The sequence below is a fragment of the Pteronotus mesoamericanus genome, unplaced genomic scaffold, assembly GCF_021234165.1.
Source record: "Pteronotus mesoamericanus isolate MK-2021 breed Mesoamerican mustached bat unplaced genomic scaffold, CSHL_Meso_final contig_246, whole genome shotgun sequence".
Taxonomy (NCBI): Eukaryota; Metazoa; Chordata; class Mammalia; order Chiroptera; family Mormoopidae; genus Pteronotus; species Pteronotus mesoamericanus.
This window is the reverse complement of record NW_026555104.1, coordinates 2,224,540-2,251,259: the sequence shown is the minus strand read 5'-3', so window position 1 is coordinate 2,251,259 and position 26,720 is coordinate 2,224,540. Positions and strand designations below refer to the sequence as shown.

The following is a 26,720-nucleotide window of genomic DNA, read 5'->3' as shown; positions in this document are numbered from 1 at the left end:
TTGGTTCCGCTGGTTTTTATTTTTTAAAACTTAATACAATTTTCTCCACAATGAGGACCAAGTTGAATTATTTATAATAGTTTAATTATAGGTATATATGCTACCCTTGTGCTTTTAAGATGAAAATAATTACAGAATTTTAGAATTACACTGGAAAAAGAAAACTGGTGACCTACAAAAAATGTAAACTTTACTTGAAAGGGCATCTTCCTATATTTTTTCCTAATTACAAACTTAAGAAATAGTATTCTTAAACATAGTAATACATAATGATACATAAGTATACTATATATTAAATTCATGTAATAATATTAGACATACCACTATCGAATATTAATAAAATGAGATCTTTCCATCAATGCATCTACATCAAAATAGGAGAAGGACTTTGGTCCTATTTGGGAAATTTTGTACAATCTATGGTTTTATGTCAGAAAAACAGTATTTCCTCCATAGGCTTTTAAAAGTGGCTTAGTTAGGAAATTCTCTATATTTTAAATGTACACAGAAAGTTCTTGGGCTACCTTAAAAATATGCACTCAGATAAAGCTATTGGAACTTCATCTAAAGAAAGTAAATTTAAAATTGTAATGTGTGGTTTTAACCACAAGCCCATTATTTGTGAAATAATAAAGTTAATTGTTCAAAACATTTTCCCACAAACTCATGAAATGTCTGATATTAAACATGTATGAGAAAGGTGAAGGGATTAAGCAAAAAAAAAAAACAAACCCTCATAAACACAGACAACAGTATGGTGGTTACCAGAGGGAAAGGGCGTGGGGACAGGTGGGGAAAGGTAGGAGAGGGTAAAGCGGGGGTAGATGGTGACAGAAGGAGACTGACTTGGGGTGGTGAGCACTGATGCAGTGTGCAGGTGACGCGTTACAGAGTTGTACACCTGAAACCTGTACGGTTTTATTCACCAATGTCAACCCAATAAATTCAATAAAAAAATAAAATAAAAAACATACACATTGCAGCAAAATCCACTTAATACTTAAAGCCCACTTGATTCCACTCCTCTTCCCTCTAACACAAATACCACAGGGTATCAGGGGATGAGTATCAAAGTGCGGTGTGTACACAGCTGGAAGGCCAGGCAACCACTCTGATGTGACTGTCCGTGTTACCAGGGAGAAGGAGGGAGCACAAAGCAGGGTTACATTAACAGCAACAGCCTCATTACGTTGGGGGAAAAACATAGTTGATTGTTTGCTTTATCCAAGCCATCAGTCTAGTCTGATCCAAAAAAGTAAAAATACTTACTACCTCAAACCCAAGCCAATGATATTAGTGAATAAGTATTGATGATGAAATACTATTTTGGTTATAAGTAGGATGTGAACCATTTTAGTACAGGTACAAATATCCTATACTCCTGGACCAAATTACCCCTTGATTTTATATTGCCTGCAGTTTTCCATACTATACATTCAGAAAACAAGAGAATCAGATAGAGAGAGAGAGAGAGTGTAAACACATTGGAAATTAATACTAGGGCATTATCTTTAAAACTATTTCCAGTCTCAGCCATGTTCTTAATTTTTACTTCCTAAAGACATTCTGTAAGGGTTTCTGGAACAGTCATGTAATGATAGAACCAAAATTTGCTAGGCTCATTTATAGTATCTACAAAATTGGATCTTTCAAGGTAGTTGTGAGGTTTTTTGATGTTGAGAGTAATTAAATTCCCAATAAATTAAAATAAAATTTTGGTTCATGAAAATAAAAACTGCTAATTATGTTTCAAAACATAATTAAAGAACCTAGGATTTTCCCACCATATTTTATTTCCAAATGTTTTAACATACAGAGAACATATTAGTTATTAGTTATTTCAGTGTCCTTCATATTAAATCCCATATCAAAAATTACTCTTAAAATTGAGAGCCACAAAAAAACAACAACAATAAAGACAACATGAACTGATATGATTTTTTTCATTAGGTAATTATAATCACACAACTTACCATGTATCCCTCTTTGCTATGGCCTCCAGGTAAGCTCAGAACTAAACCTTGTACTTAACCAAAACATCTTTTAAAGCATGGATTTTCTGATGTGGCAAATGTCATTCATTACTTATTATCTTCAGTTATATTTTACCTGGTTAAGCATGTATTTATTATAAAATGCTGCCTCTCAAATCCTTTTTGAAAGTAGTTAGCATATAAAGAAGTTAAAATCATGTGTTTTCAATAAAAAATGTTTCCCCCAAAAAAGTCCAAAGACCATGTAAGTTTAATGACAATGTTCAGAACATACATCTTGTTAAATTCGTCCTTAGGCAATCTTTGAAGAATGATAGCCAGGCCTAATCCACTGCATACACCCACACTCAGTTTATTAGTGGAGATTTTTATCTTGTGCCCAGATCCCCAAATTTATGGGAAATATTGTTATTGAGATATCATTTTAAAAATTAAAACTGTTTCACCACATATATCTTTTTTTGAAAACCTTCTGGTAATACAAGAGAGGAAGCAGAGGATTTCTGAAAATCCCACATTTTTACAATCAGTGATAGGTGCACCCTCTTACTGTGAATCAATATGGCAAAACCAAGATGATCTGTCTATTTATTATGCAAAGATTTTTATATTAGAATCCCAATTTTCAGTTTAGGAAATCAATGAAGGCATTGTTAGGCAAGACCTGTTTTACTATATACAAATTCTAAGTTTCATGTATTTTCTGATGATAGCCTTCAAGCCTGTTGTATCTAATTTGCATTAATCTGATGGTGGTTCATAGTGGCTGCTTTGGTTACCTCACTCCCCAATTTGTCTGTACCTCAACAAGTCACCTAGACAGCTGTCCTATGATGGTCACACCATCTCTGGGGAGGATCAGAAAGGTTCTCTGTAACAGTCTCTGTAACAGTCTCTGTAACACCACTCACTGTGGCAACAAACTAAGAGATCAAGCAATCTTTAAGCAGTTCAGGGTCCCCCCCAAAAAACTAAGAGATCAAGGGCCCCATGTCCCATTCTTCTCCTAATTCAAAGGGGTAGATTGTAGAAATTCTTTTACTACATTGCAGTTCAACAGCAAAACAAGAATTACATGCAGAACTATCACATTAGAAGAAGCTTTACTAGAATAATCATAATGAAAATATAAATTCTCTTTGTATTAAAATAACAAGATTGAATCAGTCAAATCCTTCTTTAAAATAATTTCATTAAGAGGAATCTGGCAAATGAGAAATATATGATAACAAGGTGGTGAATTTCTATATGTCTTTATATCTACTGATCTGCATGTTTTTTCTTAAACATTATGACCTTAAGAAGATACCAGACTAAACGCATTGTATGAGGGCGGCAAATTAAATGTATATTTTAGCAAATTACACGATAAAATATCCTTGAAAATCAAGGTATTATGACAGAAATATAATATATGCATAGAATAATTAGCTAAATGCACCAAATAAAATGAGGGAAATGGTTAATTGTCCTAGTTGTATTATTATATCTTACCATTTCTTTATAAAACAGAAGTTGCATGAATAACAACTAAGCTACAATAATTAGCATATTCAGTAAAAAGGATTTCCTAGTTATTATATGATTCCCCTTATGGTAGGTAACTATGCTTTATAATAATGATTTTATTATCAATATGCAATATGTTCCACATTTAGAAAGGCCAAAAGTATATGGTATACTTAGCATACAATTTTTAGTACATTGTATGCATTTAAGAATCTGATGGAAGACAAGCAACAAACAAAGCCATAGTACCCAAAATAGCTATTTCACTGGTCCTCTTTGGTTAAGCATTTCAACTAGCCCTTCCCACAAAATGGCCTCCCCTGCTAAACGGAAGCAGACAAACGAGCTGAAAAGCAAATCTTTCCAGAACCCAAATTAAAAATTATACAATCCAATATTTAAGATATTTGTGTTTGTTCTGTATTAAATCACAAAACAGTGATTTTAAAAAATGATTTTAAAAAGTATATGCTCACTTTGTTTTTTTGAAACCTGTGAATGGAATTCAGGACTTAAAAGGCATTATACATTATGCATTAGATTATTTAGAGCAAAATCATGAAAAGGTATATTTGGAAAATTTAGGACTTACCTGAATGAAACTTTTAAACAATAGCCTCAGTGAATAACCAAAAGTAAATACAAAATATTACTATTTTGGTATACATAAGATTTTAAAAATATAACTTGATAATTTTTTTAAAATATACTCTCTAAAATTAACTAAATGTATTTGTTTGATAATTTTCCATGGTGGCAGTGTATTTCCCTTTTGATCAAGAATGCTTTTAGCCTGTTTCCACTGCTTACTATCATTCCCATGTCAGCAATTCCAATTGTCTCAAAAAAGACTAAAGATATGAGAAATATAATCGTATGTTACAGCATTTGAAGAAATCATACGATCTTCATACTTAATATTTCAATTAAAAGAAATTTAATTAATAACCTTATTATACTGTCCCTGTGGCTTAATTATATGTAACAATCCTAAAATTTCCCCTTTGTTATCATTGGGTGAACCGCACCCTACATATGGCAGATACGACATATGCCCAAATCACAAAGATGTCCTCTAATTTTGGCCTCCACTTGTGTTGGCTTTCCACCACAGCACTAAAATACTAGTTATGTAAATTAATGGATTTTATTTTATCAATTATTCAATTCTACTAGGCAAACAGACACTACACCAACTCACAACTCAAACATCATATCATAAAAGACAATGGGTTGACTTAGCATCATCTTTGAAGGAGAAATTAAGTTTGAAATTATTCTTAATAAATTGTATGGCTAACAATCAAAAGATTAGCATAGATTTTATAAGAGCTCTAATGAGGCTGGTGGCAAAAATATAATACACGTTGATTTAATAGGAACCACTGACTATTCTGGTACTATGGCTACTATAATGAGACTATATTCTTAGTCAGCAAACCCCATAAAAAATGAAAATAATTTTCCTATAAATATATATTATTGACCAAAAAACCTGTGCTGAGTATATCTGTATTGCCCAGTCATTATCCAAAAGTAAAAGACTCAAGGTCAAATAAAAAATAACCAGTAACTCCCATTCTTTGCTTTACCGCCTCCCACCCTTCACTCAAGAAATTAACATCTATTTAATCAGTAGTATTTTCATATTTAATTACAAAATTGTTTAAACACATATTAAAACAGAAGATTTACTTCATTGTTTAAAGTTGTATTATTTGGGGAGGGAGAATAGGAAAAAGCTTATCTGTGATGTGGATAATAAGGTAGATTTCAATGGTAAAGAGAGTTATTTAAACATAGTATATTATATGGATTTATTAGGAAAGAAAATGATCTTTTTATTTTTATCAATTACTCCTCAATTTTTCTTTAATAACATTTCACAGAAATCTCTTCAAAAAGAATACATTAAAGGCCTTTGATTATATATAAGGTTGGCAAAAGTAGATTCACAGTTGCGAGTATGCGAAACAGTTTATTTCTATATTATTATTTATTAATTATTGTATTATTTTCCAAACAACTGTAGACCTACTTTTGCCCCACCCTGTGTACCCTAATGAATGTATTGTGCTACAAAGATATACGCTCAATAAGATTTTTTTCATCTGAAATTTATAAAGATAATTTTCCATGCTGACAGTGCACATTTCATCCATAAGTTTGAAGAGTCAAATGCTACCACAGCTGGGGGTTATTCTGCCAAATGGCTTCCAACAGGGACTACAGAGATGGAGGCTAGGAGGCGTGTGTGTGTGTGTGTGTGTGTGTGTGTGTGTGTGTGTGAAAAAGCAACAGACCTGATGGGAAATAGCCCTTCGCTGGAGTCATTTTTATCAATTACCATCTGAGTGATCTAATCAAATATAGAGTCTAATGAAAAAAGCAACACTAGGAAGCAAAAGCAAATATTAAAACAGCTGCTTGATTACCTACAGAGATGAAAACAAAAAGCAAGGAGTGAGGCTGATATATTTCATAGGGATTTGCTAAGGCTGAGGGGAGGGGTAAGGGGCAGATACCTTTAAAAAAATCCATCATGAAAGGAACTGAGACAAGATTATAAAAAAGGGGCCAAGTTATAGCACACCATGGGATTTTTAATCTGGCTACCTGTGGTTTCTGTAGTTAAAGCCTTATTCATTCCTAAAACGAGGGGGGGTGGAGGGAAGAAAACAGAAAAATCACATTTATATGTCAGTTTTGCAAATGATCAAACAGCGTGCATCAACAAGAATAATAAGAAAACATTAAACGCTGATGACTTTTTAAAAAGACACCCGTTTTATCAAATATTATTGATAATTACCTGTGAATCTCGTTTCTTGAACTCTTGAATTTGATTTTCGTGCTCCATATTGGCAGCGCGAAGCTGTTTTTCCAGGTTTTCAATTTCCCGTTCATGGTCTCGGACTAGGCTATCCTTCTCTGCGTTATGCTGCTGTAATAGGTGCGTCTTCTCCTGTTCATGCTCCAGCTTCAGCTCTACTATCTGATTGGACAATGAGGAGGACAGTTCATCAACAGAACATCCTTGTCGTCATGACAACTCATGGACAGCTTAATTTTTCTATAATTTATCCAAGTTGAAAATTTTATTTTTGCGTCATTATTACCTCACCCTTGAATACTCTCATTTTGCGGGGAGGGGGGTACATAAATCTCCCAATATTCAAGACAGTTGGGAAAATTCAATAAATCCTTCTGCAATCTGTTGACACAAATGCCTGAACATTGAAAAAAATATGTTGAATGTTAGGTATTTCCTCCCCAAGAATTAGGGTATTACCGATCAACAATGGTTATAAATGGTTAATAGTCAGTACGTTTTGCTTTTAGCTTAAATATATACACGTACAAGCAGCAATTAAATCGGTCAGTTTTCTTTATGATTTTCAAATGAAAGATCGGAGCTAAATATGCATCTGGATTATTGTATATACAGTTGTCTTTTCAAAAATAAAATGATAAATTTCAAAGCTCTATTATCTCGTTGTCAGCTACGGTATACCAACATAAACAGATGTTATGTGTTCCAGAAGGGCACCTGCTGTGCTGCAAGCTTGCGCCATGATTTCATAAAAAGCATTCTATTCTCAGGATCCTTTCCCAGTCCACTCCACACTGGAGACTGTGACCTTGGCCAGTCTTAGCCTCTCCCTGCAAGACTGAATGGCAGCCGGAGACCAAGGGCCTGGTTGCCGCAGCTTTGATACTAATCCTCCCAGACTGTGCACAATGGCACCCTACCTGGCCTGCAAACTATAGCCAGCCAGGCTGTCTTTGAAGCAGGTGATGAATAGGGGACCGCAGGAAGCCAGCTTCCCCAGTGAACTCCAGGCCACACAGCTGCTAAGAACAGTCACTTGGATTTTTCTTCAGTTTTGGTGGATTTCAGGGGAAAAAACTGCTGTTATCTAGAATACGTTGTGTTATTTTCGGCGTGAGAATCCATCTTCAAAAAAGCTAACAGTAGGAGCCTGCTCCAAATCGATCTTGTTTCGTGCAATGAATCACCAGACTACCTTATCTTAAAGCTATAGCATTCATTTCTCCAGGCATGCATGCAGTATTAAATTTCAGAAGTTATCTTCTTTTGAGATTTAAAATTCTCATGCTCTACTAACCAATTAAGAATCAAAACACAAATTAAATTTGCTTTTCATTTAGACACAGGTTTCAATTTTTTTTATTGTGATTTGAGATTTTTCTTAGAGAACTGGGAAATCAACAATAAATTTCTGACCACACACAAATTTATTAGACTATTTAGAAGAAAGAGAAGTATACTAACTCTTGCATATATATGTTTACCAAAACAAAATAATCTATAAAATAATATGAAAAAATTTATTTTGCATCTGAGGATAAATATGCATTCTAGTGAATTCATGTTTATTTAAAATGTGGGAATTTCTTCCATATTATTCTACTGTTGGCAATATTTAGGAAAAAATAACAATTTTCTCTTTAAACACTATATAAAGTAGTAAATAAAAGTTTTCTTTGATTATTTAAAATAAATGTATATGTTTCATTCTGTGGTTCATACAACTACAATGTTAATCCCAACAAAAGAGAAAATTCAAAAATTTATTGATAATATTGCTTTTTTTTCAGGCAGCCAATAACTGTATAAATTATTGAGTTAGAATATCTTTAGTTCTTGGATACATTATCATTTCTACTCAATGTTATGCTATCAAGCATCACTATAAGAAAGTTTAAAACTTTACTGAAAATCACTCAAGTTTACAACACACTGGAAGGAAATAGAAGGTGGAAAGTTCCACTGAAATCTCAAAAAGCCTCAGAAAAACTGGGAGAATGAGTGTGGTTTAAAATTGATAGAAAGCAAAATATTTTACAATACTCCAGGGAAAAGTAACCAGCTGACCTATAATTAAGGCAGAAGAATTACATATTTGTTTCCCCCTAGAAAAGACCGGTGGCCAGAAGTCGCTGTGAGGTTGTTAGTAATGGCGTAATTACTCGCTCTAGGCAAGTGCATCTGGGAGTAATGTATGATCTAAGTAACTTTCTCTGAGTCACTAGAAGAGTTCTTTCTGATCGGCTGACCAACGATCCTGCCCATCTTCAAGTCTGAGTTTATTCATTCTAACAAATCAGGAACAACTGAAATAGATGAAGACATATCAAGCCTACACATAGATGTTCATAAACTATCATTAGTTTGTTGATAAGGCCTGTTACTCAGTGATGCTAATTAACTAAAAAAAATGCAAGCTTGCTGGAACCTTTTAAAGTGAAGGGGCTTAGGCTTGTCTGCTTGATCCAACACTGCTTGGCCAACTTCTAGATGTTATAAGCCCTTTCGAGTCTTTTCCTAGGTCTGTATTCTCCTGATAAATAGTAGAGTCCAGGAGAAAAACTCAAATGTTCTGAAAACATCTTGATAATGGATTCATAACCACAAAGGCCATCATGAAGGTTGATCTATGATTAAATTCAAGGTTTTAATTGTTCCTAGCCCCTTTCATATAAGTAAATGTTAAAAGAATTCTTGGATTTTCCAGTTTGGTCCTTTATTTACGGTCACACCTCAAAGGTAAACAGAAAGTAGCATATCCTCCTTATATTGGACTATTAGACACTTTTGGTTGACGGATAATACTTTGTAATGGAGTTAATGGTGACAAGGAGGTGGTAAATCATGGAAAATTTAGAGGACATTAAAGTAGACAGCATCCACAAGGATGAATGTAGAGTGAGAAATGTGGCCTCTCAGTCAAGGTGGTCCAGAACCTATAATACAAGGTCTGTCTGGAAAAAGTCCTATCATTGTTAATATAATGAGGATGGTTTGCATGACATTGATGTAACCTGACAGCCAAGGAGAGTAGACTGGAATGCACATGCGTGAACAATGACCACTTCACTGTACTAGTAAGTGGGGGTGATAGATGCCATGAGTGAGCATGTGTAGTGTGTGGCTGTCACATTCAAAATGACTGAGTGAGTAAAGCAGCAATCTGCATCAAATTTTGCGTTAAGCTTGAACATTTCTTTGTGGAAACTATTTGGATGACTCAGAAGGCTGCAGCTATGGCCAACTGCGGTGAGTGGCAGCTTCACCATGACAACATGCCTGCTCATGCATCACACCTTTTACAGAGTTTTTGGTGAAACATCAAGTCAACAAGGTGACTCGGCCCCGCTGCAGCCCAGATTTGGTTCCCTGTGACTTCTGGCTTTTCCCAAAACTAAAATCACCTTTGAAAGGGGAGAGATTTCAGACTGTCAATGAGATTCAGGAAAATATGATGGGGGAACTGATGGTGATTGGGAAAACTGTGTGAGGTCCCAAGGGGCCTGCTTTGAAGGGGACTGAGGTGTCATTGTCCTATGTACAATGTTTCTTGTACCTTGTATCTTCTGCAATAAATGTCTCTATTTTTCATAGTATATGGCTGGATACTTTCTGGACAGATTTTGTATATGCTATGGAAAAAACAGGATGCATCACCACCAAGAAATCTGCTTACTTAAGGCTGGCTAAAGACAGCCTTGTAATATAGAAGGAAAGCTTCAAGTTCCCTAATCCAAAAGCATTGAGCTGTGGGCCAGCTAACTATATTTGTAGTGCTCACTCTCCAGGTACTAAAGCAGACTGGCATGCCTTCCAGGAACAAGGAAAATGATTAGTCCTCACTTGCAAGCATCTGGTAGCACACAGCAGCCCCTTGAGATACTGAGCTTGATGGCTCAGTGGCTGCAGTTTGAGAACATGGCTTTATTGCCTAGAAACTAGCAGGTTGACTCACACACACAACTGCCCTTTTTGTAGGTCAAAACAGAAGATGGGTAAGTGTCCTGCTTCATCTATTATGCTGCCTATCCCACACTCTAAAAATGAAGTTCAAGAGTAGTTTTGGAGTTCTGAAAGCCCTGCAGGTACAGCTCTCTATCCCAGACTCAATCATTTTGCAGTCTAATGATGATTATGCGTCATTCCAACTGACGCTTCACTGAAGTGTCCAAGGGCAAGATCATATTCCAAGCCCTGAGAGAAACCAAGGAGGAACTGCTAGAAACCCAGGTCTCTGGGGGTTTTGGAATATATAGTTTGAGTCCTGGCAACTGTCTTACAGTAAAATTTGTGCTAGCAAATGCAGCCTGAACACCTCTCAATAATTTTACACAGGAAAAGACAAAGGGAATGAAGTAAGTCATTGCTTCTCAATACACAACACATAAAAGACCAACATATAACCAATAATATGTCAGAAATTCTAAAACCAGAAACATAAATTACAGAAGTGGTAGAATATACCTAACACATTAAAAAGGAGAAATTATGGTACAAAATACTAAAATAACCTCAAGTGTAACCAAATTATAAAATGTATATTGTACAACCTTGGTATATTGGGTTAAAGACCTAGTGAATAGAAATATAAAAGCTGAAGAGTTTGGAGTAACTTAGAGGCTACCTACTACAACATTAATCTTCATCAGGAATCTTCCCTGTAACAACCTGATAATCAGTCACTACCCTGTTGCTGGACTGGTTTTAGAAATAAAGCACTAACCACAGTCTGAGGCAACCTGTGCCTCATACAGAACGCAGCTGGCGCTGGAACCCCCCAGGTAAAGATAGCAGGGGAAGCTAAAATTTGTAGAAAAAAAAAAAGTTAAAAACAAAAAAAAGAGAACATGCACTGGCAGCAACCTAACAAGGAAAGAGGAATATCACCTTAGCCATAAATTGTAAAAGGCGGTAGTTGAGAAAAGAAAGAGAAGATTCTCACATGGCTCAGTGAGACCTACTCCTCTGTCCCCATGCCCTTGAGATAGACCTGCTAAGATAAAATAATGCTGGGGAATATTCTCTAATACCCCAGTTTTGGAGAGAAAGAGACTGAAGACCAATCATTCCCTTTTTTCCTGTTGTGCCTGAGTCGGAAGTGGGAGGGTAACTGCATGGGAGAGAAATGGCTGCTGGAAAGAGATGAATAAAACTGGGAAAGTGAAAAACTGTGGCTTATTCTTCCTGATAGAATCATGGGCTTCAAAGCTTCCATAAAAAAGAAAAAAAACCAAAAAACCTCCAGTACAGAGCACAAATCTTGGTGTAGGACATTGATAAAATGGTAAAAGACAAGATATCAGTTTCTCTAACAAAACTTGCTCAGAGCTCCAATTAAGTTCTCCTCCTCCACCCTTATCATAATCTCAAGCTATAGAAAAGTAAATGCATGGGAAAAAATACAATAAAGATTTGATAAGTAAAAAAAAAAAGTAAATGCAATAAAATATCCATGCACTCAAACTGAAACTCAGAGGAAAATAGGTTGAAAATAAAGAAAGAAAAGGAATCAAAGAGAATTCATGCATATTATACCAAAAAAAGTAGCAGATTTGGACAGAGCTGCCCATATTAAGCCCAGGCAAGATGAAGGAAAAAAGTATCTGGACAACTGTAAATTTATTATATCAGGAAAAAAATGAACTGAACACAAAAGGGGGAGGAAAGAAGGAAGGCTGACCCATCATTTTGGAGAGGAGTAAAACATACCTTAAAAATCAGAAACAATTATAATGAAATAATAACTTATTAAGAACATGAGTGCAATGAAAGAGACCTCCAAGACAAAAAGATAAAACAACAAACCAAGGATTAAAATAACTCCATCACAAAATTAATCCTAAAGCAGAAACAAGAATAAGCTGAATAAACATGCTGCAAATCTCATCACTGACATACACAAAAGACTTGGGATAATCACAGTTAAGGCCCACGAAGACAAAGAGAAGATAACATAGAGAGAAAATAGGAAAAGAAAATCCATGTATACATAGATATATCAAGACATTTCTCTGAAATGAATGAATGTGTGTATCAAAGAACTATACTGTATACTGAAAAAAACTGATTCAGATTGAGGAAAAGAATGGCTCAAGAATACTATAACTAAACTCAAACATGGGAAAACTCAAAGACTATAAAATCCAAACTACTTTTTTTAAAAAAAGATTTTATTTATTTTTAGAGAGGGGAAGGGAGGGAGAAAGAGAAAGAAGCATCAATGTGTAGTTGACTCTCAAGCACCCCCTACTGGGGACCTGGCCTGCAACCCCGGCATGTACCCTGACTGGGAATCAAACTGGCGATCCTTTAGTTCACAGGTTGGCGCTCAATCCACTGAGCCACACCAGCCAGGGTCCTAACTACTCTTTAAAAGAAAAAACACTGGAGGAGACTTGGGCAATCAGGAGATAACTAAAGAATCTATTAAGACCAACAATTAGTTCACTTAAGACAGTGGCACAATGTGAGCAAAGCTTGAGGGAAAAAAAAGATGACCAGAAAATTTTATTCCCAGCCAAGCTATCCTTCAAAAATACACTGATTCTCAAGCATGCAAAAGTGCAGTGAATACAACCATATATGCCCTCCTTGAAAAAAAAATACTATTTAATGATGATGTATTACTAGTCAACAGATGAATCAAAATAAGGAACTCGGATATGGAAAAGATGTGCTAAAAGTCTTGTGGTGGGCGTATAAGTGATTTAAGTAAAAAAACTAACTCTATATAACTGTGAGAATTATGGTTATAGAACAAAATATAAATGCTACAAATGTCTACAATGTATAACTAATACTATAATTGACAAAACAGAATGGTAGGGGTGGATGGAGGGAAGTGTAAGCATGTTGATTTTATTTATTTTTTTAGTGTGGAGTGAACTATTGCTCTCAAAACTGAACCATAAAATCTGAAAATGGCTCTAACCTCGATGTATTTTTAATCTTTATTTCTTACTATTCTAAGAAATAATCTCTATACAGTATAGCATGATCCTGTTTCTAAAAATTACCCTTTTATTTATTTATCTATAGCATAGAAATTTCCAAAATGATGCTCTATACCATTACAATAGTGCTTTCTAAAAGGTAAGATTTTGGTAGAATTTGTGCTTGCTTCATTGTGTGAGTTTACCATATCAAATGGCATAGCTCCCTTTGGGGGAGTATCTTTACCAAGGGACAAGGTCTCCCTTCAAACACACGGGTTTTGGGTCTATGAACTGTGAACTTAGATCTGGAAACTTGAAGGGCCATGGTTTTCCAATGAAGTGGAGAATTGCTGGAAGCTCACTTATCAGCTCTTGACTGTGCTCTTGATGTTGAACAGTTATACTCTCATTGGTCTCTGTCTGTCTTATCTGTCAGAACACCATGCTATATTCATTATCACTACAGATCCTTGAGGAAGAAGACGCTTTCCATCTGCTGTTTTGGAGCTCTACCAACCCCAAAAGTAGACAGCCCGGTTCCATAGCAGCGCCTCTTCCAGTATGGCCCCAGCGTGTAGAGGAAGCTGCCATACACCTATTCAACGATAATGGTGTCCCCACCATCAGTGTGTTCCTCAGCATGTTAGTGAAGGCAGTATCATCTAGGACCCCTGGTCCAAAGTAACACAATCATTCTAATATCCTCTTTTTTTTCCTGAGAATTTTGACCTCAATACTATGCCAAGGCAGCTCTGACATCTCTACCTTGGATCAATATGACTAGACTAGATCACTACCTAGTCCAATCACAAACTATTGTAAACATGCTATGTTTTTTAAAGAGAGATGAAGATCAGTTCAATACTGTGAACAATTAGATATATTGGACGAATAAAAGTTCAAGGGCACTTTGCTTTAAAGTGTTAGGCATTGAAAGACAAGAACTTTTCTATAGGGCTTGCTGGATAACATTTTCACATTATCCAACATCCCATTCAAAGGTTCCCTGTAAACAAATTTTGCTTCTTGTAAAATTCAGTGCTACTTTTGTGTCATTCATATGACTCATGGCATTCAGATCCATACTAACAGAAGTGCATCGTGCACTGGTTTTTCTACCTAAGAGATACAGACTTAGATCATCAGGTCTTGTCTCTGAGCAGTTTCCCACTTGCATTTGCAAAATAGCACATTTGAAATGTTAACAAATTCCCTAGAGCTCCAGAAATTCAGCTCCAGTGGGACAGAGTCAATTGCAAAGTTAGCATCATTTCACTAGACTGATTTTGTGGCCTTACTGAAAGGTGTTGGAATTTTTAAAAAATTTTAGTTATTTGAAGTAAAATGTGCTATTGGACAGACATCACATTTCATGACAGATAGAAACTCCCTTAAAGATAAACTTAGGGACATACACAATCTGCTTTGAGACTTTGGAGTCAGAGGGAAAATACATCTTAGTGCAAAAAATACCACAGCACAGTCTGATGTTTTGAACAACTTCTTAATAAAAAAAAGGCACCAAAAGAAAAAAAGTGAAAAGTTGGCAGAAAAGTGTCAAGAGCAGAAAGAGAATTTGTCACCTGTGGATGGCCACGTGGCTCCAGGATTAAACATTTGCTGCAACACAAAGCCATCCATGAAATCTGTCAATTAACAGTTTGCTTTAGTCATGCAAGTTCTCTTTATTTAAAAGTTTAATATTACTGTGCTAACTGCTATTAGAGATGGAACGTGGTCCTGCCAGCATATACCACTTCTTCACTCCTTTTCCTCTCTAGTCAACCGTCAACAGCTAGGAACACACACCTGCTGAAGCCCCAAAGCTCAGGGTGCACTGAGGGCTGAAGGCTGGAAGCGCAACAGGGATTCTTAAGGAAAGCTGAGAGATGCTGGCTGTGCTGAAAGCAAGTACCATTCTCTGTGGTTTCCTTTCCCATTTAGCACTTCAAAACCTCCAGCACCTGTAGGTGATGAGTGACAATAATTACTGTGAGCTTTTAAAACGTTTTGAAAAGTTTTCTCTATTTTCTGGTTTTTTATCTGCTCATCTCAATTAAAATGCTCAGGAAGGATTCACACAGCCAAATGCTATCAGAAGTTTTTTCTTCATGGTTTAATGATGGTTCACTCATGACACTCAAACTGAGAAAATTCATTAATTAAAATACACCCTCTTACACAGAGTTCAACATTTTTGGTAAAAATGTGTCTTACTGCATATTTTAATTGTAACTTATTTTATTTTAGGTTTGTTTCTCTAAAACACATTCAGTATGTCTTAATCTAGTACATCACTCTTCTGAATGAATATGAGATATAAAATTCATCCAAGTTTCCCAGGCGGTATGGGATTTGGAAGGACAAATAGATCAACCCATTAAAATGCCTCCAAAATATGGATTATTTTGGAGTCTTTACTTCCAAAAGGAAGTAAAAGGAAGTCTTTACTTCCTTTTTCCCTTCCTGACGTGACCTACTGCAATGCTTAACGATTATCCATAATTTTGAATGGAACAGGTGGCATTCCAGTGCAATCAATAAATAGAATCTGAAGTGGTCAGCAGGGAATGACTCCATCTTCCTCACCACCAAGCTAGCGTGTCCACCTGCACAGGCTCTGCCCTTCCGAGGACTCCAATGGCTGGCTGGTCTTGCTGCGACCTAAGGCGCGTCCTTCCATCTGCACTGGATTCCATCTCCTCTTGCCAAATTAGGCATGACGGTCCCCTAATTACCTCATCACTCTCCGTACCATCAACACTTTCTTCTCCAGTGGATCATTTTCATCAACGAACACGTTTTTACTGTATCTCATTTTTTAAAACTTTCCCTTGATACTTACCCCTCTACCAACCATCCCATTTTTCTGCTCCCCTTTCTTTCAAAATTCCTCAAAATTGTTGCTCATGTCCCATTCTCTCCTCACCCACATCACTCAGGCTTTGGTTCTCACATTCTCCTGGAACTGGTCTTGCGGAGCTAGCTAAAGACCTTCTTGCCAAATCCAACGGTCATTTCTTAGCCTCCATCTAACTTCCCCTCTCGGGAAAACCTGAAACTGGTACGTATTTCCTCCTTCCTGAAATGCTTGCTGCACGTGGCTTGCAGGAAATAACACCTTCTTCGTTTTTCCTTCGACCTTGCCAGCTGCTCCTTCTCAGTCTCTCTGGCTACTTCCTCCACCTTTCCCTGTCTCTATTGTTAGCATGCCCCTGGGCTCAGTCCTGGGACTTCCCTGCTTTTTTCAACTCACATGTCAGTGTCTGTCACCACTGTTCACCTGGTTGGAAAACCTGTGAGTCATGTGAGTTCCTTCTTTCCATCACACTCTATTTCACATCCATTATATAAATAAACCCATATACAATTCTGATTTATAATAAATTCACAGATTATATCCTTGGCACAGTTAATATTTTGTTTATGTAATTTACAAGTTAAAAATGATGATGTGATGATGATGAAGATCGACAATACCAGTATTAACAACACTCACCAATTATTAAATGACAGCTGTGCCCTAAAACAAAACAAAACAAAACAAAACAAAACAAGTTCTGCCTGCTAAATATGTCCCAAGTCCAACCACCTGCCATCAGCCCACCCCTCCTGGCCTAGTCAAAACCACAGCCATCTCTCACCGGACCGCTGCAACCGTCTCCTAACCAGCCTCCCTGCCTCCACTACAGCCAACGCTTCCCACAGCAGCTACACAGATCTTTTTAAAGTGTAAACCAAATCTTGCTCAAATGCTCAATAGCTTCCCATACCACTCAGAATTAAACCCAAACTCCCCACCGCTGTCTACAGAAGTTGCTGAATCGCAGCTCCTACCACTCTTTCTCTCGCTCACTCTATTCCAGACACATAGCAACCTATTTCCTTTATCTGAAATGTTCTTTTCTTATATCAGGCTTTTGTATGGTTTCTTCCTTTACTTCATTCAGGTTTTAATATCACTTTAATATATCACTTTTAATATCGAATCACTTCTTTAGAGTCCTTCATTAACAACCATATCTAAAGTAACACCTTATATAAAATAACAACTTGATATAAAATAGCTGCCTAACTTACAAAAATCTTACCTTGCTTTAGATCATAAGAACTGTCATCACCTTGCCTACATTATCTTTTGAGAGAGTGAGAGCAAGTGTGTGTGGGGTGGGGTCTCCTATTCCGTAAGCACAGTGACTCTACTTTGTTCACGGCCATATCTTACATACCTGAAACAGTGTTTAGCACAAAGCAGTTGCTCAACAACATGTGCTAAATAACAAATGACTGGAAAGACTTGATTTCAGTTTTAGATTTTTGAGGCATCCAGAGAATGGGAATCATCATTTAGTCATATCACTACTTAGGAAACATTCGTAGAATGAAGTATCCCTAAAAGAAACGTATAGTATACAATTCATACTATAGTTATTGACAAGAAGTGAGTGCAGTTTTGCTCTCTTAATTCCCATTGCAGATAAAGACGCCATTTGTTTTAAGTACATGAGAAAAGTTGCAAGCAAAAAAAAAAAAAAAAAAAAAGAAGACGTGATCCTGTCTAAATGTACCTTTCACTAATTTTCAATGTCCACTCTAGGAATCCAGGCTCCCAGCACTTGGCCTGGACCTATGAGCCCAGGCTCTGTAACTCCATAGCCTGGCTCATTCTGGTGGCCAAATAGGCCAGGAATCTGGCCTGTGCCAGTTGCCTGCAGGACCAATCTGTACATTGTAGCATGACTACATTCCTGGGTTGGCTGGTTAGAGAAAGAATAATTTGAAAGACCTGGAGCATCGATAGATCAGAAATTGCATTTGTCTAGATCACCACTGAGGAACAAAGGGCTAATATGCAGTTGAAGCTCCCAAATTGTTTCTTACAAGCTGGAAAAAGAAAGCCAAGCCAAAAGACTTAAAAAAGGGTATAGTAAGGAGAGTAAGAAGAGCTAGACAAAGAGAATAACAGGAGCATACCAGACATAGAAATCAATGAGCCATGTGAAAATCCATTTCAAAGAGCTTTTAGGAAGATCCACAAATTCATGGTCATTGACCTAATCTATGACTTCAATACCAAAAAAATTTTTTACCAAGTTTTTCTAGTCAGATTGGTCATGCCATCACCAAAATGACTGCAAAAATCCTCCCCCCGTTCCATCAACTCTCCTGTCCATGTAATTCCTCCAGTCTCAGCAAATGACCTTGCCTCCTATCTCACAAAGCGGATCCTCCAGATATGAAAATGTCCCGGTTTTGCTACTACAGACCCGCAAACTTCTGCACATCTGTTTTCCCTTCCTTTCCTCACTGGTTACGGCACAGGCCTGCCCTGCCCCTCCAAGGCCAGCACCTCCACCTTCCTGGGAATCTGGACCAGTGAAGAGCATCCCTCTGTTTCCTCTGTCTCTTGCTTTCTACTATATCCTTTTCCAGTGTAGACTAAATAGTCTAATTTAAAAGAAGCCTGTGCTGTTAGGCTATTTTACCTTAAAAGTCTAGGTAACTAAAAACTAAAATATTTGCAGGAGAAAAATTGGGAAATGCATGCTGCCTGCTTTTTAAATATCTCAACTGATGTTCAAATTACCCAGTTGCCTAACATCTATAATTTCTGTCTTATGTTTACTACTGTCTTTGCCACCAAAATATTTTAAGTTTCAAATAATGGTAACATATAAGGGGCTGGCCCTTCAGGGGTTTTTATAATCAACAATAAATATTTATCCATTCTGGAGAATTTCGCCACTTTTTTGTCTGTTGAAATACATTTCCCTTTAAGGGCTTTGTAGTGAAAAGAGAAGATATGATATCTAAAATTATGATGGAATTGCCAAAACAAAAAACAAAAAACCCCTCCATGGTTCAGGAAATCCTAGCATGCCTGCTTTGTTGTTTGTTTCCAACTTGAATGAGGTTTGTGAAAGACAATTAGAATTGTCTTTTTGTTCCAATGTGTTATATAGGAAAGAAACAGGAAATCTTGATGAAAGCTTGGGCTTTACAGGATATTTGTGTGAGTGTTTATCCTGTGTGTTTGATGTTTTTGTCTCCACATCTGCACATTTTATGCCTGAATTTTGGCTAAAATACTTTAAAATACCACTTTGCTTTTTTCTCTTCATTACAGTTCCTGGCATGATGCTCTCTATATGGAAGGGGCTCAAAAATTAAAACTGAATAAGGAAACTTAGGCCCAGAAGGCACAAGTCATTCATTCCTTTGGATGTCAATTTCCTCATTATAAAATGTAAGGATTAAACCAGATAAGTGCTTCTAAAAATTTTCCACCAAAGTACCCCTAGCAGCAGTGAAAATGAATAGTTCCCCCCAGGGGATCTGAGGACAAGCTGGAAGTTTCTTTGAAATGCCCTATTTTATCTTAAAAATTCATGAGAACTTTGCATTTTACGAAACAGGAAAGTCTATGTTTGTTTTAAAATAAATGTTACCTCAAAAGTAAAACTATTTGCTCTCCCACAAATAATCATGTGAATCCAACCTTTGAGGAAACATGGATGCAGCTTCACACACACGAGGCAGGCCCGGGCTCACTACCCCAAGGACCACCGCCCCAGTTTGAGAAACCAGGGTGATCAGCATCTTAATATTTGCCACTGTGAAAGGCTATAGCCATTTAAGATTTTACTATTTCAGATTTTTATACTTTAGAGAAAAGTAAGACAAGAGACTAGAAAAGTTGTCACACTTGCACTTGAAGAGCAGTGCAAGGGGTAAGGCCTGGGGTGAGAAAATCCCGCGAGGAGGCAGGTGAGTGAGAGAGTCCGTGGTGGAATCAGAGATGTCTACATCCGTCAAGAGACACCCGGGGAGGGGGGAGGGTCTGGTCATGCAAATGCACAGAAAGCGAACCCTGGATCTGGAAGAGGTCTTTGCAGAGGACAGCCCCTCATGTGTGCACATCTCTCAACAATCCCGATTGCTATTTCAACACACGCAGGTGGGGAAGCGTACTTTCTCATGAGACAAACAGCTGCACATTTGAGTAATTCTTTAGGAAGAATTACTTTGAAGTGAGTCAAGACATTCCTCACAGGACCACCTCCACACGGGTTCAGTTTCTGCTCCCTGGAACTCCATGAGGGGTTAGAGTGCAGATGAAGAGCACAGCTCAGGTTCAGGCTCTGATTCTACCCCCTATTTACTGTGTGGGACCGTAGGCCAGTTACTAACTGGATGTGCTTCAGTTTCTGTGACTAGAGTATGGGGATAACAGATAAGGGTGATCGCTTCACAGAATACTGTGAAGCTGGGAAGTGGCTGAAGTCATGGACAGCATGTAGAAATGGTACCTGGCCCAGGTAAGGAAGGTCCCACTAACTGTTAGTTGTTATGATTATTATCACACAGACCGATCGTAACATCTCCTGAATTATAAACCTTGAATTTATAAACAGGTATGCAATTCTCCTTAGTCCTACCTTCTCTTGGCAAAATATTCTTATTCCTTTAACTATTCTCTCTGACATAGCTCCAAACCCTTCTATTCTGCGGAATCGCTCCTTTGAACATGTTTGAGTCTGTCGATGTCCTACTTAAAGTGAGTAACCAGAATTGACTTCCTCCTTATATGACCCGATATATAAACAATAACCTGGACACCATGTCTTAACCTCTTTTATCCCATTGTCCCAGGCACTTACGTCCTCCTTGTCACCACGCCTTACACCCCTCACATCCCTTACACCTGCATTGCCACATACTTTATGCTGATAATTTTCTAAACCGAAGCATGGAATTTTATATTCAACCCCAATAAATTTAATCTTCTTAATCAGCTGTTTAAAGCTTCAGAAAAGGAATCTTCATCTTTTACATAATAACTACTCCTTTGAACTCTAAACAAGAAGGAAACGTTATTTTTGTATCATCATCCAGTGACAGATGTAGAAATCACACTTCGGGTTGACACTAGTCATTCAGAGATGGCCCTTTATACTATCACATAACCACATAAATGTACCAATATCTAAATCATATTTTTCTATATTTCCTTTACGAAGGACCATGTCAGGTGGCTCAGTGACGTCCAGATATGTTACCTCTACTCCTCTTTCTTTACCCACCAGCCTGGCCACTCTGTTCAAAGAAGGAAATGAGCTTAGTTGGATCAGATTCATTTTTTAATGAACACGTGCTGGCTTGTAGGGACCACTACCATACACCAATACTTTCTCCTGATAAACTTCCACAAAAAAGCCCAAAAAACAAAAAAAAACTCCTTTAACATTGGGGGACTACTATTCCAGTTAATAGAATTTTCTGCTGAAAAGAAGATTTTTTAAATTTATGCATTATTATTATATAGAGAAATATTCTAAAATTGACTAGCTCATATTCCTGCCTTTACCTTTTTTTCATATGTTACTGCCTGGTGTCTGCATTCTCAGCATCAATTCTAATGAGCAGAGCCATGGACACAGGGAGGGTAAATGTGGGTGAACCCTGCACCAGCCTGAGAGATCCTTGGGTAGGTTTTATAAAATTCCTGGTTCAGGTTTGTGTAACATTTGTATCACTTATCCTTTTTTCATGAAATGAAGTACAGAAGAATTGAGGAAATAGGGTATAGTTTTTATTAGCATTATCAATTATTTGAAGAATTAATCAATTTTCCTTATTAAGTATTTTTTGACCAAGACTATAAAAGACAAAAAAGTTCAGTAGATTTTTAGATCTCCCCTTCTGAGAAAAGCCTTTGAAGTGTAACAATCTTCCAAATGAATTTATATGCATGTATTTTTACACTAACAAAATGACTGTTACATTAAAAAGGAGAGTACCACTGTCGCAATATGGAAAGTGGAGGGTGTGTATAAAAAAAAAATCAACCATGATTCCATCATCTGACAAATAATTAACATCATTGTTTAAATATTTCTGTCTGATTTTCAAGCTTAAGGATAATTGAGCCAGAGGGTGTAAACATTTTTTATGACTCTTGTTAGATACTACCAAAATCCTTCCAAAAAGGCTGCATTAGTTTCTTATGTCACTAGCAATATATAAAAAGACCAATTTTCCTAAACTTCTGCCAACTTTAGATGGTACATCATGGTCAATTTGAATTTGAATTTTTATTAACACCAAGGCTGAAGATGTTTCTACATGATCATTTACTCAGTTCATTTCTTATATGTTTTTATCGTTTGCAAGATAATACCAATAATGAAAATAACAAAGAAGAGCCAATATGCAAGCTTTTGTCTTTATAACTATTTTTCCTGTGAAAATAACTCAGGTATTTTTGCTAACATTTTAAGATTAAAACAGCATGACAACCGTAAGGTCACATGTCAGATCAGACTTCCTCTTCATGGAACTCAAGAGATCCCCAACTTGCTGTCACTTAGGAGAGGAAGTAAGATTCAGTAATCATAATAGGTTTATTAGTTTTTGATGTAAAACCCACTTAATAAGGGATTAAAATATAATAATGAAAAATTATTCAGCTTTCCAACCTAGAAAGATTCAAATATTGTCTTTAGAAAAAATTATCTTAACTAAGTGACTAAGCTAATTAACATTTTTTCAGATGTTAAGGAAACAAGCAAGCAAATTAGACAAACAAGTAAAAATTAATAGCCACCTTAAATATGCCAAGAATTAGCAGGAATACATTTCTTAAAAGACAAATTTAAAAACTTTTTTATTAATAAGTTGCAATGAGAACAAAATCTAAACTCATTATGCTGCCCGCTACGTCCTAGTCCTCTCCTAACTCTGCCCCATCTCTGAAGCTGGATCCTTCTTCTCCACACTTCTGCTCAACCTGACTTCATTGTCACTTCTGTTCCTTAAACACTCCCAGCTTACTTTCATCTCAGGAACTTGGAATTTGCTCTTCTTCCAGTCTGGAATATTATTCCTCCAGAGACCTCCTGGCTGGCTCCTCCCAGACCTTGGGGATTCTTAGCGCAAAGGTCCCAGCTGCCAGGGCTTCCCTGACCACCTACCAATGCTACAACCTCCTCCCCACGCTTCACCTGGCAAGGTCTATGGATACACCCTTTTTTCTTTGCACATCACTCTTTGAAATTATTTCCTTTTTTATTTAAGGGCTAGCTACCCACCAAAATGTAACTTTCTGAGTAAAGGAAACTTATTAATCCTGCATACTGCTCTTCCCAGTTTTGGTAGCAGTATCTGGTACATAGAAGGTACTCAAAACTATTTCTTAAATAAATGAATAAGTCAAACCGGTGCTCTGAAAGGAATAGAACTCAAGAATCACAAAAAATATGCCAATTAAATATTTAGATTTAAAAACTGTCAGAATACATGTCAGTGAAGAGTTAAAATTCTCTGTTTCTGGATTTTATTGAAACAAATATTTTAAATATTACAAATATATTGGTAATAATGTTCTAGTAACATTTTCATTGGGCAGAGATTTTGTGATATAGAGATTGTATGGCATCACCAAAATGAAAGACCTACCTGCTGTTCGTATCGTTGCTTGACATCCTCCATCTGCCACAAAAACTCCTTTGATTGTTTCTCACGAAGAGACTTGGATCTAGTTAGATCTGCTTCTACTTTTTCCATCTATAAAATTAAAAAATGAAATACCAAGTTTTTAAACAAAAAATTATATTCCATGTTTTTTTCAAATATTTTATTTATTTATTTTTAGAAGGGGAAGGGAGGGAAGAAAGAGGGAAACATCAATGTGTGGTTGCCTCTCATGTGCCCCCCACCAGGGACCTGGCTTGCAACCCAGGCATGTGCCCCGATGGTGAATCGAACCAGCGACCCTTTGGTTTGCAGGCTGGTGCTCAATCCACTGAGCCACACAAGCCAGGGCTATATTCCATATTTTTATTTGTCTGTTCACTAAAACCCTAACCACCTCACCAATCACAATAATGAATTTAAAGATGATAAAGTAATAAAAAACATATCAGTTATTTTGGTATATTTTAATAGTTTAAGTAATGAAAATTAAAAATATATAAATGACTAAGCTCTAATATTATAAAAATATTGCAATAGAAATATAATTTTGAACATTCAAATACTTATTGAACATAATTTTATTAAGGTCTCAATATGTGCTCAATGGGAGAAAATGTGTGCAAATGATACATCTGATAAGGTACTTGTATCTAATATACATGAAGTACTATTAAAACTCATAATAAATGCGCAATTAATCCCAATTTTAAATGAAGAAAGGAACTGAAAACACATTCTACATATACAAATGGCCAAAAAGTAAGTAAGTATATGAAAACATGCTCATTATCACTGTTACTAAGCAATTTCAAAATAAAACAATGACAGACCACTTTGCACCCACAAGAATGGCTATAGTAAAAAAGACTGATAATAACAAGTGTTGATGAGGATGTGGAGAAATAAGCTCATACTGCTGGGGGGAATGTAAAATGATGTAGCCACTTTGGGAGAGAGTATGGCAGTTCCTCAAAGGTTAAACAGAGAGCTACCATATGAACCAGGAATTCTACTCCCAGGTGGAAAAATAAAAACATACATCCACACAAAAACTTATACCACATGTTCAGAGCAGCACTATTCATAACTGTAAAGAAGAAGAAACAACCCAAATATCTATCCGTTATGAAAGGATAGACAGACTGTGGTATAGCTATATAATTATTCAGTCATAAAAAGAAATGAGGTATTAATACACGCTTCTTAGATGAAAACATTATGCTAAATGAAACAAGGCAGTCAAAAAAGATCATGCATTGTATAATTCCATTTATATTAAATTTCCAGAATAGGCAAATCCATAGAAACAGAGTAGATTAGTAGTTGTCTAGGGTCAAAGGAGGTTGGGGGTGGGGGTAACAGCTTAAGGGTATGACTTTTCTTTGGGAGATGATAAAATCTATAATTATGGTGATGGTAGCACAGCTCTGTGAATATATTAAAAGCCATTGAATTGTACACTTACAATGAGTGCACTGTGGGTATGTGATACATCTCAATAACGCTGTTTTAAAAAGTAAAAGTGAAAGACTACCAGATTCTAAGAGGCCTCACATAATCCAATCCTAGTTCTCTCTCTCAGCGCCTCTCTGCCCCTCTCTACTGCCACATCGCCACCTCTCCTGCACACCTCCCTCCTTGCTAGGCCACCAGCATGCCAGAAATACTCTCACCTTGGGGTCTACGCTTCACCTCCCCCAACAGATGTTCACGTAACTTCTCAAAGATTAGATAAAAGTTGAATATTAGGGGAAATGAACCATGAAAATGCTTCCTTCACAGTTTTTCATGTTACATTTGAAAAAAAAACCACACACACACACACACACACACACACACACACACACACATTCAAATGCATTTATTCAGCACAATCAGACTTTAAGGTTCTAGGAGTGAAGATGTTCAGGGAGAAGTAGCCAGTATCAGGTTGAGAACAAAATATATATTACCCGCCCCCACACTACTGCTATCTAACAACGCCTTAAGAACCTTGGAGTGTCTAGATTATGACATTATATTTAGCATCGAAGTATTTCCTTGTAAATACCAAACAGAGCAACACTGAGACTACTAAATTATTAGCTTGCAAGTTCAACAAAGTTCTAAGATTATTGATCCATAGGTAATCAGTATTATGGTCAAAAACAAATTTACTGGGAAATTACTAAAGTAAGCACACAGTCAAGCGCACTTTGTTTTCCTTTGTCTCTAACCCAAAAAGTGGGTTTCAAGGGTCTCCTTCAATGCTTTTCACATTAAACCTCAAGCAGGTGGCTCCTTAATTTGTCCTCAGCAACCTACACTCCCTGTACTCCAATATCCTTGGCATTTCCCAAACAAGCCACGGCTACACCCACTATCAGGAAGGCCCCTTCACGTTTTTCATCCAAACAGTCATGAATCTTCAAGGTTGGCTAAAGTCTCCTCTCCTCTCTCAGGTGTTCTTTAATCCCACCAACTGACAGAAATGTCTTCCTTTTCTCATGCTCTAGGACTAAATTTTTTTATTCTTCTAGGACATTGTGTTTTTCTCTATAGTACTGAAGTGCTTCAAATGCTTGAACTCTATTTATTCATTTAGATTCTGAGTTCCCCAATGAAAGGAACTATGACATAATTCTTTCTTTTGTATCTTAATTATTAACTAATTGCCTTGGCATGCAGAATAAATATGTATTCAGCTCTTAAGGATGAATGAAAGGACAGGCAAAAGCAAAAGGGGAATAAAAAAAGAGAAGATAAATCAAGGTGGAAAGACATGATTTATTTAACATTTTTTAGAGAGATCTTTAGTTAATTTTTGGTTTTTATTTTTCTACACACAGATTAAATATTAAAATAAATAATAAATATTTCAAATATTAAATAGTTAAAATAAAATCAAGAACTTTATATACTCAAAACTTGTAAAATATAATATTTTCTATCAAAAAACCAGAATTCTCTTCTATAATAAAATAGCAGACAATT

At 36.5% G+C, this 26,720-nt stretch overlaps 1 protein-coding gene across 1 annotated transcript in view; it reads right to left on the bottom strand.

Annotated features, from left to right (window-relative positions):
- Nucleotides 1–26,720, bottom strand: part of CEP112 (centrosomal protein 112) — a 311,127-nt gene that overhangs the window by 163,731 nt on the left and 120,676 nt on the right. The window contains exons 19-20 of the mRNA XM_054573071.1: nucleotides 23,730–23,837; nucleotides 6,316–6,498 (exon numbers count right to left, since the gene is read on the bottom strand). Coding sequence (XP_054429046.1) covers nucleotides 6,316–6,498; nucleotides 23,730–23,837 — 291 coding nt within the window. The remainder of the gene's footprint in view (nucleotides 1–6,315; nucleotides 6,499–23,729; nucleotides 23,838–26,720) is intronic.